The sequence below is a fragment of the Styela clava genome, chromosome 4 (assembly GCF_964204865.1).
Source record: "Styela clava chromosome 4, kaStyClav1.hap1.2, whole genome shotgun sequence".
NCBI lineage: Eukaryota > Metazoa > Chordata > Ascidiacea > Stolidobranchia > Styelidae > Styela > Styela clava.
Genome location: NC_135253.1, coordinates 11813090 through 11827245, shown reverse-complemented (window position 1 = coordinate 11827245; position 14156 = coordinate 11813090). Strand labels below are relative to the sequence as shown.

The following is a 14156-nucleotide window of genomic DNA, read 5'->3' as shown; positions in this document are numbered from 1 at the left end:
TTTGCAAATCGATCAAGTGTGATTCCTGATATTGAAATAATCCCATCTTACAGTCTTATGAGAGAATAATTCTTTAATAAGAATTATTAATAAAAAAGAACTTCAGAATTTAAATATCTTGATATATGCGAAAATTGTTAGGTTACACCCAGTAGAAGTATTTGAGATTTGAAACTACACTAAACTCTTGTATTTCTATGTGCGAGTAATGTATCATGTAGCTAAATTATATTACTGTCATAGATTGCAATTTGGTTTGAATTCCATGGTGATAACTATATTTGTGAAGATTTCATGGCTGTCTGCTGTCGACTCATAGGGTGGTTCACGTAACTGCTGGTCGCTTGCAGCTTCATCTACCATCAAGTCCATGCATCCGAAAACAAATAACTGGCTAGCTGATCTAATCCCATACCCAACATCGACTGAGAGCCATGGTACGTCATGCAGACATAAGATTCATGTAATACAAATAGCAATATTTTGCATTTACAACAGTAAATAAAAATAGTAAAATGAGCACTGCAGCAAAAGGAAGGTTTCCTGGATGTCCCAGACGTAAGATTGAAAAACGAAGAATAATCAATTTGAATCATAGACATCAAAGTATCAGATGGGAGAATCATCTCAGCATTGCAGAACAAATAAAAAAAAATCTTCGGCGATTTTATGAGATGTTTGGAAATTCTGATGAGGTCTGACATAATTATTTTTTTATTCCAATTTTTCAGTACTGTACAAAATAGACATTCAATGAAATTTATAAGACAGATCAAACTGGAAAAGATCCAAGAATGGTGTTAATTGTGATTAATATGATTAATTTTAATTCAATATTTAAATATCCCAACATCATGCCTTGCATCATCACCTTTGATTTGGAAACGTAGATAGAAGATTCGGATGATATTTTTAGCGTCCTATTATAGTGTGTAATTCATAGGTTTAGTTTGATTGTTTTTACCAGAACATTCCTAAAGCATTATTAACTTTTAAAACATTGTAATACTAATAAAGTATCGTCTCACATTATATATAAGATTTACCTATTGATTCAATTAACTTTGACATTAAGTTTGCTCCTGAAGACATAATTTGTGTGCGAATAACGATTTACTACTAACTACACATGCTCATGTTATGAAATTCAACACTTGGTGATGTATCATGTGATAACAAAATTTGATTTGTTCTGTGTTTCAATTTAGGATGAGGACTTTCATGGATTCAGTTCAGAGGAATGTGGATTGAGAGCTTACAAGAGAATAAATGGCAGTGGGCGTGGAAGTGCACAAATCCCTGATATCTTAGGTTCTCCTATCGATCTAACAAAAAAGAAAGTAACAACCAGGTATTCGGGTTTAAGTTATTCTGACTTTGAATTATTCTGCTATAATTTAGGTCAGGGTGGTCCAATCCATGCATGCGGGTTGCGGACACATTCCGGGCGGCCCGCAGAACAATTTTAGCATACACTGAACCATTGGCAGATATTTGTTTTTATTGGCAGAACATTTTTGATTTTGTTTTCCAAGCCCATTCCAACTGGGATTGGGATTCCTAGGTTTAAACCCTTTTCTAATCCCAATGTCGGAAATGATATGTGTTAAAATCATGAAATATAAAGGTTGTATATATAAACGTCGAGGCGGTGCCAACATGGGAATGACGTCCATTTTGATCCATAAATTTTTTGCGTCCCTCCAATTTTGCAACCTTGGACCACCCTGATTCATGTAATGAATATGTTTCAGTCCCACTTAACTGTTTCTACTGAAGAACATATTATATTACGGTAATAAGAATAGTCAACTTCACATAGTCACACATTTTCTTCCGCATTTAAATATTTGTTCAATATTAAGTGTGTTTGCAATAAGAGAGCATACTGTTCTCGGATTTGCTTATATATCGAAAGTTGTTTTACCGGAATTGAACTGCTTTTCTGAAATAGATTCTATTTTGTTAAGTTCTTATTGGTTATTTTTACCCTTTATTGGAGAACTAAAAAATTGGTGCCAGAACTATTCTTATTTACTATTCTTGTCTCACTATTACATGAATGGTAATTACGACCCAGTTATGTATTCCCTATTCTATTTAATTGATGTTCTATCGTAATGAATGCTCATCAGAATACATTGCTAATTTTGAAGATGGACTGAAACGAAACTTATTCACCAAACACCCCCAGGATTCGATTTAACCCTCATAGATAGCAATCAATTATTTTAGATAATGCAGTAATTCGAGTAAATCATTTTTCAGATTGGCTCATGCTAGAAATAGTTTGGATTCTCTGCCATCTTCCGAACGCACAAGAAGAAGAAAGCGTACAATCATTCGACGAAGATATTCAAAATCAGAGGTTTGATTTGTTACTGGATATTCATCATCTACCACTCAAATATTATTGATTGATATTCAAGTATTACCGCAGTTGAAGTTCCATTATTCTAATATTGGTAGAAAGCTAATTCTTACCAGTGTACCAGTGTCACTTTTACTTTTCAAGGTTCCAATCATTGAAGGAAATGACGTTCCCAGTGAACCACTTGTCAGAGTAACATCATCTGGTGAGTGCAGAATGATCAATTTTTCATTTCATTGTTGTAGTTATTTTGTTTGTTTATTTTATTTAAAATTATATATCTTGATATGGCACGTTCTTTTATAAGTTTCTAATTGTTTACCATGTTTGTTACAAGGAGCATAGGTTTCTTGTTTCTTTTATCCAAGGCTGCACTGTTGTCAAATGGGTACTCCCGTAGTATTTGTACCAGGTTAGGGTTAGGCCATAGTTTTATTCTGATTTTTTTGAAGCGTGGGGACTGTTTGTGTTGGCTAAGTGAATATAGTCCCTGCCCATAGGTTCCAGTCTTTTTACACAACTTGAAGTAGGCGAACAAAATGAGTTACCTTCATATTGGTACATACACTTCTGGAGCGCCGTCATATAGATTGATTTGCTAAATTGTTGTCATAGTTATGGCAACTTTTGGTTCAGCTTTCTTTATGAACAATGGACCGATCAATTTCAAATTTTCAGTATTTAAAGATGGAAAAAGTCCCCAGTGGACAATTATTTATTTTTATTTTTAATTGTTCATGTGTTAGTCTTGTGAGATCCGATATTTCCCCCAAAATTTGGCTTTTTTATTTATTTTTTTATTTCATCAAACGTGATCGCCTGCTTCACAGTTCTACCTAGGCTTTATATATTGTGGTCAGTTCTTATGTACCTTCATTTTCATATATTTGATCATTGTTCTCGTGTTTTTCATTTACAACATGAAGGTAACTATATTTTTATTTCAGAATCTGAATACACACTCTCCTCTGATCAAGGATTCACAAAATACAAGAATTCAAATCTCGACTTTCATTGTTTAAGTGAAAGTGTTGTAAGTGTCATTTGTGGCAAATTTTTTACCTCTCCATATTGTGAGCTATTAAATACTGATTTAGATATGAAAATATATACTTTCTTGTCTACAATCAACATGTATTTATAAATTCTTGGTTTATTTTATTTTGAATCTCCCTGTGCTTTCTTTTTTTATTAATAATGAAGTATTATCCGTCCAGCGCAAAAGGCTCGTTAGACTGAAATTTAAAAATGTTGTCAAAAAGTTCGGTTTCTTCCAGAAAAAATTTTAGTGACTTTTACGGCCTACGGTGCTTCAATGTAGACACCACTATCAACTTTGTCTGACCCATTCACTTTGACAGAAATTAGACTAATCTTTCCACTTTTGATATGGCAATATATTTTTGCATTGGTAATATCAAATTATTTCCAAATGATGTTATTATGTTTTAATGCTTATTAATTTCAGGGATTCGGTATACCTTCATCTACAGCTCATATGAAAAATCCTGTCTCAAAATCCAACAAAACATCCCCAATCAAGCCTGCAACATTCATTGCACCTTCTTTATCATATCATATGCATCAAGTAACAAACGTAACACCAACATGCTTGAAGATTAAACTGGTGAGTCAAGACTATGCTACTCTTTAGACCAGTGGTTCCTTTTATAGCTCACGGCCCCCTTCTTAGGACTTTTCGCATTCATGGCCCCCCTGTTTATCATCCCAGTGGTATTTATAGTATTATTTTCATTGGTAGATTCCAATTCCCATTATGTTTAAATAATTATTAATGCTAACTCTGTGAAATAACCCCATCAAGCCATGAAAGTAGGATGAATGGTGGCTGGTGGGTTTATTTGAAAGGAAAAAGGAGTCGAGGAAAAAGTGAAATCAGTTTTTGTTTAGCTATGTTTATTCACACTTTTTGCTCAAGAGCAAACATCCACTGATATCTAGCAATAGGTAAGGAGCTACTGGTTCTTCACGAAATCTTTGCAGTTCGGCATTGCCTCCCCTATTTATTATACACTGGGTTAGGTAGTGGGTATGGGATTGCAATCCAGGATGTTTAACTTGCGATGCCGAAAGAGTTGAGTTGCAGATAAACCTAGGCGATTGAGCCCAATTTGATGCAATTTGAAGTTGAGGATTGATGTGACTGTCTTTGACAATGCTTCGAAAATTTTATGTAGACTTTGCATGTTTTTATTAGGGTACTGAATTACACATAAAATTATAATAAATGCCAGTTTGTACTTTTTAACAGTATTGTTGTTTACAAAGATAGTTCAGTTATAAAAAATGCTTTTTTGTGATTACTATTAGGCTACGGGCTAGAACCTCGGTCGAAAAAAATAATTGTTCTCTACTTATATATACGATTTCTTTCGTTACTATGTAACTTAATCAATATATATCTACCAGAACCAAGATGAAGAAAATGGTCCAGGTCATCCTAAAGTCCTCGCTAAGGCATTGTTGGCAAGAGCAAATAAGAGAGGAAGAAAACTAAAACAATCATCAGTTGAATTTGATGAACCAATGTATACTTCAACACCAATCATCACTTCTGCTTCAAAGTCGAAAGTTTGTATTTTAATTATGTATGACTAATTACTTTAAAGTGAACTCCAGGGCAGAATTCATGAAGCTTAGACTAACTCACCAAATGAACGCTGTTTACAGAAGAAGTATTAGCTGATGTTCACCTAGTACACGGGTCGGCAACCTTTAGCATTGAAAGAGCCATTTGGCATCCTTTCAATCAAACTCAAACATACTCGGAGCCTAAACCTCAACTACTTCATTGTCAGTAATTATTATAACTCCCGGAAAATCACTGGTGATGCAATATTCTAGTTCTTACTGAAAAGAAGCCAAATGAAATTCGAATGATGCAATAGTTCAGTCTATGACGAAATGCGAAGTACTTTTAAAATGAAAAAAAAACCTGTGTTTTCTCAGCCTTAAATCACTTTGAATGCGACCCATGTTTACCGCTCGCGACTTATACTTTTGGGGACCACTGTGATGTGTAATTATTGAGGAGAATTTGGCTTTATACCTCCCTTTTCATTGAATACCTCTCTTTTTGAACATGACTCCAGCTCCCACTCTGACCTCATATTCAAATATAAAAACTTTGACATGCACTACTAATAGACTGTTAAGTCCACGGCCTCTCGTCCGGTTACCAGTCCATGTCGGGTATGGGACTAGTTAGCCAGTTTTTTGTTTTCAGATGCATGGGTTTAACATCAATGTAAGTATCAATTAATTGTCATTACCAGTGATAATATTTTGTTTCAGTCGAAATCCTTTGTTCTTCCAACGAAAAGTTCACGATCATCTCGCATCATCAAAGCAAACAGAAGATATGTTGACAGTGATGATGCAAATACAAAGTATGGATTCTTTATCCTCTTTATTAATGTTGATGTATCTATTTGATCAAGGCTTTTCAATATTCTCAAATCAAGCATATTGCCCAATCTTTTATCTATAGAATATTCCTCAGCAATAACAGTCCATGACAATTATAGGATTAGTTGGTCAGTTATTTGTTTCAGATGCATAGACTTAATGGTGGAGGGAGTCGTAACCGTCCAGTGGTTACATGAATCACCCTACGGCGGCAAGGAGTCCAGCAATCTCCTGACACATAATTCCCCCACAGGATTCGAACCTGCGAAACCCACGCAGCGTATTCAGAGATGTGGCGTCGTATTCCTAAAGCTTAGCACGATGCACCACACCTCTGAGCCATCAATGAATAATCGAAAAAAAATAACATTGTGGTATCAAAAAATGTGATGTCATAATGCTTGTTTATGGTTGTGACGGGAGGGTGATTGTTGTCGAATGGTCCGGCGGTGAGCTAGTGCATCCTTTAAGGGATTTCAAGTATTTTTTGTTACGTTATACACTGTTGAAATTGTTAAACTTCTGCAGTTTTTTATAGAGATAGATTTTATCCAAACACTAACTTTTATTTTATCAAAGTTGAAATTCACTGAAGTTGCTTTTTGTTTTCAGTGTTGAAATAAAAGATACATCGGCAGTATATTCAAATTCTGTTCATGAACTTCAACATCAAGATTCTCATAACGAAGTAAGTTTGAAAAAAATAACTTTAATGGATGCTTCCCTGACCCTTGACCCCTGAAAAATCCTTCTATACTGTACTAAATTGTTGTTGCTAATTTTGGAAGTTTGCATGTTCATAACAACCATCATTTTGATTCAAAATATTTACCACCTGTCATCTAAAAGTTCTGGAAGCTAATTTTATTCTCGTCTATCGCAGCTTTTTCGGGACTAATTTTTTAATACTGCAACTGAACTGAAACTCTAGAGAGAATTCCATTGAGTTATTAGATTCATACCTAAATTTTGCAAACATACTCAACAAATAAAAAAATAACTCTCAAAAGCACAAATTTTATAAATAAATTTTCAGAGTTCAAAAACAAAAGCAGATGCAAGTCATGAGTCACCAAGCAAAGGCAGACCTTTATTAAAAGAAGCTACATTTCGTGTTGCTGCTCTCGCTAATATCAACAACAAACCTCAACCAACTAGGAGTCTGGACAAAGGTAATGTAGCTTCAATGTTAAATCCAAAACGAGGATTTCATGTTATATTATGGAAAACCCTGGATATTTTATAATACATTTTTCTGGGGCCTAACCATTGTATATATATATATATATATATATCAATATATACCTTGTGTGTCAATGTAATACATGACTATCTTGGACTTGAACTAACAATCCCAAATATGAGTTTTTCTTGAGTTTGGATTCTAAACATATAATGTGATTCCAATAATTTATATTACATCTTTGTCCGTCTTAGTTTCCACTTACAATTTTGGGATCTCCATACCAGAAGTATACGCACCAAGATGGCGCACAACCTGAACATAGTATGTGTGTACCGGTTAGGATTCAGGCTGTGCGACATCTTGGTGCGCATATTTCTGGAGCACCACATTTTTTTATTCAAAATTGATTTGGAAGATTTCCTGCTGTGGGTGTTGTGTTTTCAGTCAGCTGCTCTATTTTTCTGTTTTATGAAGCTTTATTGTAATTTAATCTTTTTGCCTCTTTTTTTGGTTATTTTGCCTCCAGGGATCAGTACAAGGATACGAGCGCGTAAATTAATAAAAAGGGCAAGATTTAAACATCCAACTTCTTCGTCAACACTTGTTGTCGGAAATGATTATGACGATGAAAACAGATTAAAAAGAAATTTAATTCGAGAGGCGACCTTCAAACCAGTACGATTTTACAAGTTTATGAGTATTTTGAATTTTAATATTAAAACGGAAGCAATGCTATATAAGCAAATATATGGACACGAAGGTGCCCATCGGTACCAGTATGGTAACCTGAACGAAGTAAGATTTCTGGAAATTAAACAATGGTGATATTCCCTTTTAATCAAAATAAAACAACAAAATAGTATGACTTTGAGGAATTTTGAAAAAATAAAAAATATCCTGGTGATTTCAGTCTTCAATTGCCGGTAGTGAAAATTTGAAATTGATTGATCTTTAGAAAAGAATTTTTTTCAACAAGAATTGTAACCACAACAATACCCGGAATTTAACAAAAAGATTCATAGGTCCACTTCATGTCCAAAATGAGTTTGAAACAGATTGTACAGCCGACAAGCTAGTGAAGAATATTTTTTGTAGATTTTCCTAATGGTTCATGTCTATATGAAACATAAAAGCATATAATTATATACTACATATATGTGTTAAATTAAGCATGTTTTCCCCATTTACTGGTCTAATGAATGGTTGAAAACCCGATTCTATAACTCTTTTCTTTTGATACAGCCAAATTATTCACAACGTCATAGTTCATCATCGGAATGCGAGAAAGATCAGATTTCGGATCTTGGTTTGTCTAGAAAGGAATGGCATAAAATTATTCAAAATGATACAAGATATGAGTCAAATGTTCCAGTGAGTAATATATAACTTCTTATTTAATGGACTCTTGGTTAGATTAGACCGATAGATAGATAAAATGATTTGTTTTCGAACTAAACTGTGGAAGAAACAAACACAATATACAAAACAAACGCTACTGAAATTCAGGAATGTTGCCAAAACTTTAAATGAACTATGAAATATTATATTCAATTAATATAGATTAATGGGTACTCCTGAAGTATGCGCACCAAGATGTCGCATAACCTGAACACTAACCTGGTACATAACCTGAGTTCAGGTTAAGCGCCATCTTGGTGTGCATACCTCAGGAGGTCCGATTAATGTATCTTATCCTAAGTTTTGAACAATTTTTTCGAGGGTGCTAGTGAGTTGACTAGATAGCTCCTATATTAAAACATGTTTGCATCATATAAAAATATATTGGTTATTCATAAAGTTATGAATTGACTATTGTAAAAAACCTTGATGCACGATGCACTTCGTGCAATTACATATAAATGGTACTGGATAAAGATGAAAAACGTAATAAACACTGATTAAAATAAAACAACCTGGATAGGTTATATTGAGAACTGATTTCATAACAAAATTTCAACAGGACTTTATGAACACCCTGCACATAATGGTCTGGTTAATTGCACTTGGCTGATGAATAAAAAATTTTCAACTTTTTCTTTCCAGCTATGGACCAAACAAGAAATACACAATGTCTTACATGGCGCAAACACTTTTTTCAACTCATGGACAACAATCGCACGTCACTACAGATTTGATTCATCGCACCGAGATTGGCTTAGTATGAAAAATAAATCAAAGGCATTGACAACCATCGGTCTGCTTTCAGGAAGTCTAAAGGTAGCTATATTAGGACATATTCTTATTTTAAAAGTTGAAATATTTGAAAAAAAAAAAATTTTCAACTTGAAATTTCACCACATTCGTGCACATCATTCTTTGGAGTGCTCCGTTGGTTCGAAATTCAGGGATTGAAACATTGTGACTAAATAACTCGCCATTGAGAACTCGGCCGTACTTCGGTGCCTCTGGATCGTAAATTTGTTTCCCATCAGACGACAAACAGGCGGACAGGCCTTGTGCCAGTCTGGAAAGCGTGGTGTTTTCTTTAACCGTTCAATATCGTTAACACTCGGCCTAATGTTTCAATTGTCAAGAAGTTTTCAGCAAACTTTTACATTTTAATTTCTTGGTGTTCCGGGAGGCTAGATATAAAGGGGCGAAAAAAGTTGGGAGAAATGCTGATTTATATGTTCACATGGATGGGTGCCATGGTAGGAGAGATTTGGGTCATTTAAAAAATAACAGCCGATTACATATTGTCAGATATCAGTGGATGCCCGTACAGGGCCGGATTTGGGGCAAATGATGTGGATGAGAGTCATAACTCATAAAAAATGGTATTATATGTAATGTTCGACGGTGAAATATAATTTTTTGTGATTGTTAAATCTGCCTTCATTTTGTTCACCTTAGTTTCTGTTAAATAAAATTTTGCATTGCATATTCAGGTAAAAAGTTCCATCTTACTTCAACTGAGACCCCAATTAAGTGATAACCCAAATGTAACTGCGTTTACTGCAAGAGAATTACGAATGAGAGGAATGAAAAGCAATGTGGAATGTGATATCGGAGAAGGTGGTCGGGTGACGGTATGATATATTCATTTATTTTGTCACTTTTTTCATAGTTTTTTTTTTTTATAGAATTTATCTTCATCACATACATCATTACTAGTTCAGTGATATATCATACTTTTGTATAATTTTTATTAAAATATTCTATGCAAAGCAAGTTGCAAAGCAAGACTCACTCAAAAGTACAGAATACTCATCTTTGAGCAAAGTTACATAATAATAAAGAAATACCTACTAATAAGACCTACTGAAACTGTCATGAGCAAACTATGGCCCATGGGCCAAATGGCCTGTTGGTGAGTGTTGGGTAACTCAATCTGGCCCACCTGATGCTGCCACAACCAAACTAAAACCAAATTTTGATCTTTTAGCTAAAAATAGCTCAAGGAATTTATTGAGATTGCGATTCAATTTAGTTTTGACACTTGTTTTCCACTTTTGCTTTTGTAACACATGAATATTGCTTAGGAAATGTAACTTTTACGTCACACTTACATGCCAATAAATATTGATTGTCATGAAAATTTTTGTGGTTTAAGTCATTATGATCAGGAATGATCGGATACTTGTGAGCTACTGCTATTAAATATGGTTTTGAAACCAGAGGTAAATAATAATGTGAATGCATTCACTCTAACTGTGACCATGTCAAATCCAAATCTGTTTTGTAAAGTTATCTTGTAGCAGGATTGTGACTGTGACGCTGGCCTAAGCTGTGAACCCCATCGGACAGTGTTTCCCAATCTTTCTTTGTTAAATTGTTCCCTTTGCCTGTTTCGAAATCATTTCCTTCCTTCCCTGTGCATAAAACTACTTTTTTTGTTTAATCTTCAATGGATCCTTTGCTAGTGTTATGAGCAAGTCGCATTATCGTTTTTGTACATTTTAAGCAGTTTGTTATGTATTCATGAATAAGTTTTATAGTAATAATAAAAAGCTAAAGAAAATCATGTCAGATCTACAACGAATACGAAGCAAAACTAATAAACCTCGTATTCCTCCATGTGGACGGGATTTCTTTTTGGTTTGGAAATGTTGCCATAGCAGGTCGGGGAGTGGTTCAGGAGCTTGTTCCTCTTACTTGGAAAAATGAACCACTTGCTTTATTTTGTATGGTTAATCTAATGAGTGTTTTACTTGAGACTTACAGATGGTATTGGAACTCATAGCGTGCTCTCATTCTAAACATGTTTTGTATCTCTGCAATTCAGTCAAAAATTTATCATTGGTAAAGTAAGTTTGGTTCTATGATATATCTATCTATTTTAGGCTTATCAGCTCGTTAATGATGATGGCAACACGACTATATCTATGACTGAAGGTAAATATATGTTTTCTATTTGTATGTTGGATTACATTAATAATGTTTGAGGTTTCGCATTTTTCGGCTTTATTGGGAAATCTTCGCAGTTTTAAGAAAACCTTAAAGATTTGGATGCATTTTACATTATGTTTTATTCGACCTATTCTTCTGTGATTAGCAAAAAAAATTGGAACAACTAAAGAGCAATGCTCAAATATATTTAGGAAAAAGTTCAATTGAAGTAAATCAGCAAAATTTTGGGTGAATTATCACGTTTTATTGCTATAGGGTTTTGGAGGTACTTAAAAAATAAAGGTAAGAGCCTTCTAGTGTCGTGATCCATCTTAAGTACTAAGAATTGGAATTCAATTAGTCTATTAGTTGAGAGAAAAATCATAAGTCCAATGTGTTTCAATTAGCAGCTAGATATCCAATTATGAATGTTAGTCTATTGCAACCATGGTATTGATATAGTAAAGTAATTTGTAAGGGTGTCGCTGCTTAATAACCAGCATTGGTGTCCAGCGCCTTCCTTCACTCCGGAATGCCAATTTACAAATTTTTTCAATATTTACAAAGTGTGTTTTAGGTATAGTGGAAAAATAAACTACCGATTACTGAACTTTCTTATTTATAGCAGCTTTTTCAAGAAACAAAAAGGCATCTTTGAGTACTCTTCGCAAACGTTTTGAGAAATGGAAACAGTTAGTTCCAAAAGGTATTTATGTTTCATTAATAATTTTGAATTCTCACGCAAAATCTATAAAGAGCAATTATTCAACATTCTGATTCAAAATATCTCTTCGAGTTACGATCTGGTTGAAAAATTATTGCACATTTGATATTTGGAAAATTGTCAATTTGTATCCAGTATTATGGTTTCAGTGCTTTAATTATATTTCATTTCTTGTTTTTGTAACAATATGGCAAGTTCTGGATTGCCAGGAGGATTTATAGTTCCACTATGTCTGAAAAACAAAATTGTTTAGCATAGTATTCAGTGTTTTTTGAACTGTGCCCTCTGCTCTGGGGTTATTAAAATTTTGTAACCCAATTTATTAAATATTTAGTTAATGATGAACTTTGTGCATTTGCTCAACATAGTCATACCAAACACTCTTATCCTGTTGGTTCTCAAACTTATTGAAAAATTTTGCATAACGGTTCGCTTACGATTTTTTTGATGACTTTTAGTCGACTAAATAATTGAAATCAAGTAGCAAGCATTAATTCATTGCGTGTCATTGTACAGTTCAGTTGGTGCAACTGTTTAGCTTCCAGCAGTTCATCTATTTTTGTTCAGTTTGGGACAGCGCAACTCTCATATTATGTCTAACTTATTACCATTCTATTTTGGCATTTTATTTAAATAGTGAGTCAGAGACAGGCACACCAGAAAACAATCATCATAGAATTTTTTGTTCAATCCATGTTTTACTTCTTGCAGAAAACTGTGCGCTTTCATGATTTCACTTATTTTCTGTTCGTTTTGTGTTTTTCAGAACCTCCCGACCCACAGTCAGTATACCTTGGTCTTACTCCAGATGTTTTCAGGCTAATGTGTCATGTGAAACGGGGTTCTAAGGTGGGAGTTCATTTGTGAGGACGTGAAAAAATTCATTATTCACCGGCATATATAAATGTGTAGCCCTTCTTAAGACTGTGCCGCCGTTGTAATAACTACCGGTTGTTATTGATAAAAAAAAAAATGTCATTGGAAACATAATTTTAGACAGAACATAACTTTAGTGTAAAGCCTCCTATATTACTGAATTTTTTGGGCGCAATCATACAAACACAAAAGTTCAAAATTCAAACAAATTTTTTTATTTTTATAGAAGTAATTAGGAAATGTTGGTTTTTTTTTAGGGGAGGGAGGGGTTACCCTGTATCACCCTCATTGATCGCAGTGTTTGTGTGCAGTGTTGTTGAGAGGAACTGTTTATAATCGACTCTAGTTGAGACATTTACAGGCAAATCATTGAAAATGGTTCACGCCACTGATTTTTGAACGGTTCTTGATTTTCAAATGTTTTATTTCAAATTAATATACATTTTCATTCATGTTATTCCAGTTTGTGGTTTGGTCAACTGAAGAGATTCACAATCTTCTTCATGGAATTCATATATTTGGTCATGGAGAATGGACAAAAATACACAGCAATTATAAATTTCATCCTAGTCATGATAATCTACAACTTCGATGCCGATATAAATCTGTAGCATGTAGAGACCTTGTCATTGCCGGAAAAGTAAGTACTTAGTTTTCAATAATTCATTTGTGTATGAATTTGATTTGATTAGAGAATGATGGCCTAAGTGAGCAGTGTACAACTTTTTATACAGGAGGGCCAAGTACAAATAACTGGGTGAAACCGTGGGCCGCATCCTTATTTAATATTGGACATGCATTGTTCGCTCTGCACAACCTCAGGTATAGTCTTTGCAATACAAAGAAAATGAAATTACTCGCACCCACTAAATCAGAATAAATTAAAAACTCGTCTTGCGGTCGGCACACCATTCAAAATTGGCACTTATCTGCGGGCCGCACAATTTTTTCTTGTGGGCCGTACCTGGCCCGCAGGCCGCAGGTTGCACAACCCCGACCTAAGCAAAGATCAGAATTGGATATCTAGAGTAAGAGATTGAGAGTCCAAACCTTTGTTAATCCTGTAGTCACCAAAGTTCAGAACTAGGAGGTGTCAGATATTGTGCAGACTATGCTGCACTTTTAAGATTCTGTTTGTTTCAAAGGCTGCTTTTAAAAAACTTTGTAGTATTGTAGGATAAAGCCCCATACTCATTTTTATTATTTGTATTGCAAGATAACTAATTAGCACATCATGAATA

General features: G+C 34.3%; 1 protein-coding gene across 2 annotated transcripts in view; it reads left to right on the top strand.

The window, feature by feature from the left end:
- The first annotated feature begins 480 nt into the window (after window positions 1–480).
- LOC120325631 (histone-lysine N-methyltransferase 2A-like) overlaps window positions 481–14156 on the top strand; it is a 49870-nt gene continuing 36194 nt past the window's right edge. The window contains exons 1-18 of one of the 2 annotated variants that reach the window (XM_078111478.1): window positions 481–695; window positions 1209–1351; window positions 2269–2368; window positions 2516–2576; window positions 3319–3404; window positions 3840–3998; window positions 4802–4963; window positions 5687–5781; window positions 6413–6488; window positions 6837–6972; window positions 7513–7661; window positions 8229–8357; window positions 9030–9203; window positions 9875–10015; window positions 11270–11321; window positions 11944–12021; window positions 12806–12888; window positions 13379–13555. In XM_078111478.1, the coding sequence (XP_077967604.1) occupies window positions 516–695; window positions 1209–1351; window positions 2269–2368; window positions 2516–2576; window positions 3319–3404; window positions 3840–3998; window positions 4802–4963; window positions 5687–5781; window positions 6413–6488; window positions 6837–6972; window positions 7513–7661; window positions 8229–8357; window positions 9030–9203; window positions 9875–10015; window positions 11270–11321; window positions 11944–12021; window positions 12806–12888; window positions 13379–13555 (2181 nt within the window). In that variant the 5' untranslated portion in view covers window positions 481–515. Of the gene's footprint in view, window positions 696–1208; window positions 1352–2268; window positions 2369–2515; window positions 2577–3318; window positions 3405–3839; window positions 3999–4801; window positions 4964–5686; window positions 5782–6412; window positions 6489–6836; window positions 6973–7512; window positions 7662–8228; window positions 8358–9029; window positions 9204–9874; window positions 10016–11269; window positions 11322–11940; window positions 12022–12805; window positions 12889–13378; window positions 13556–14156 lie in introns of both variants that reach the window. The other variant, XM_039391699.2, reaches the window with a different exon arrangement.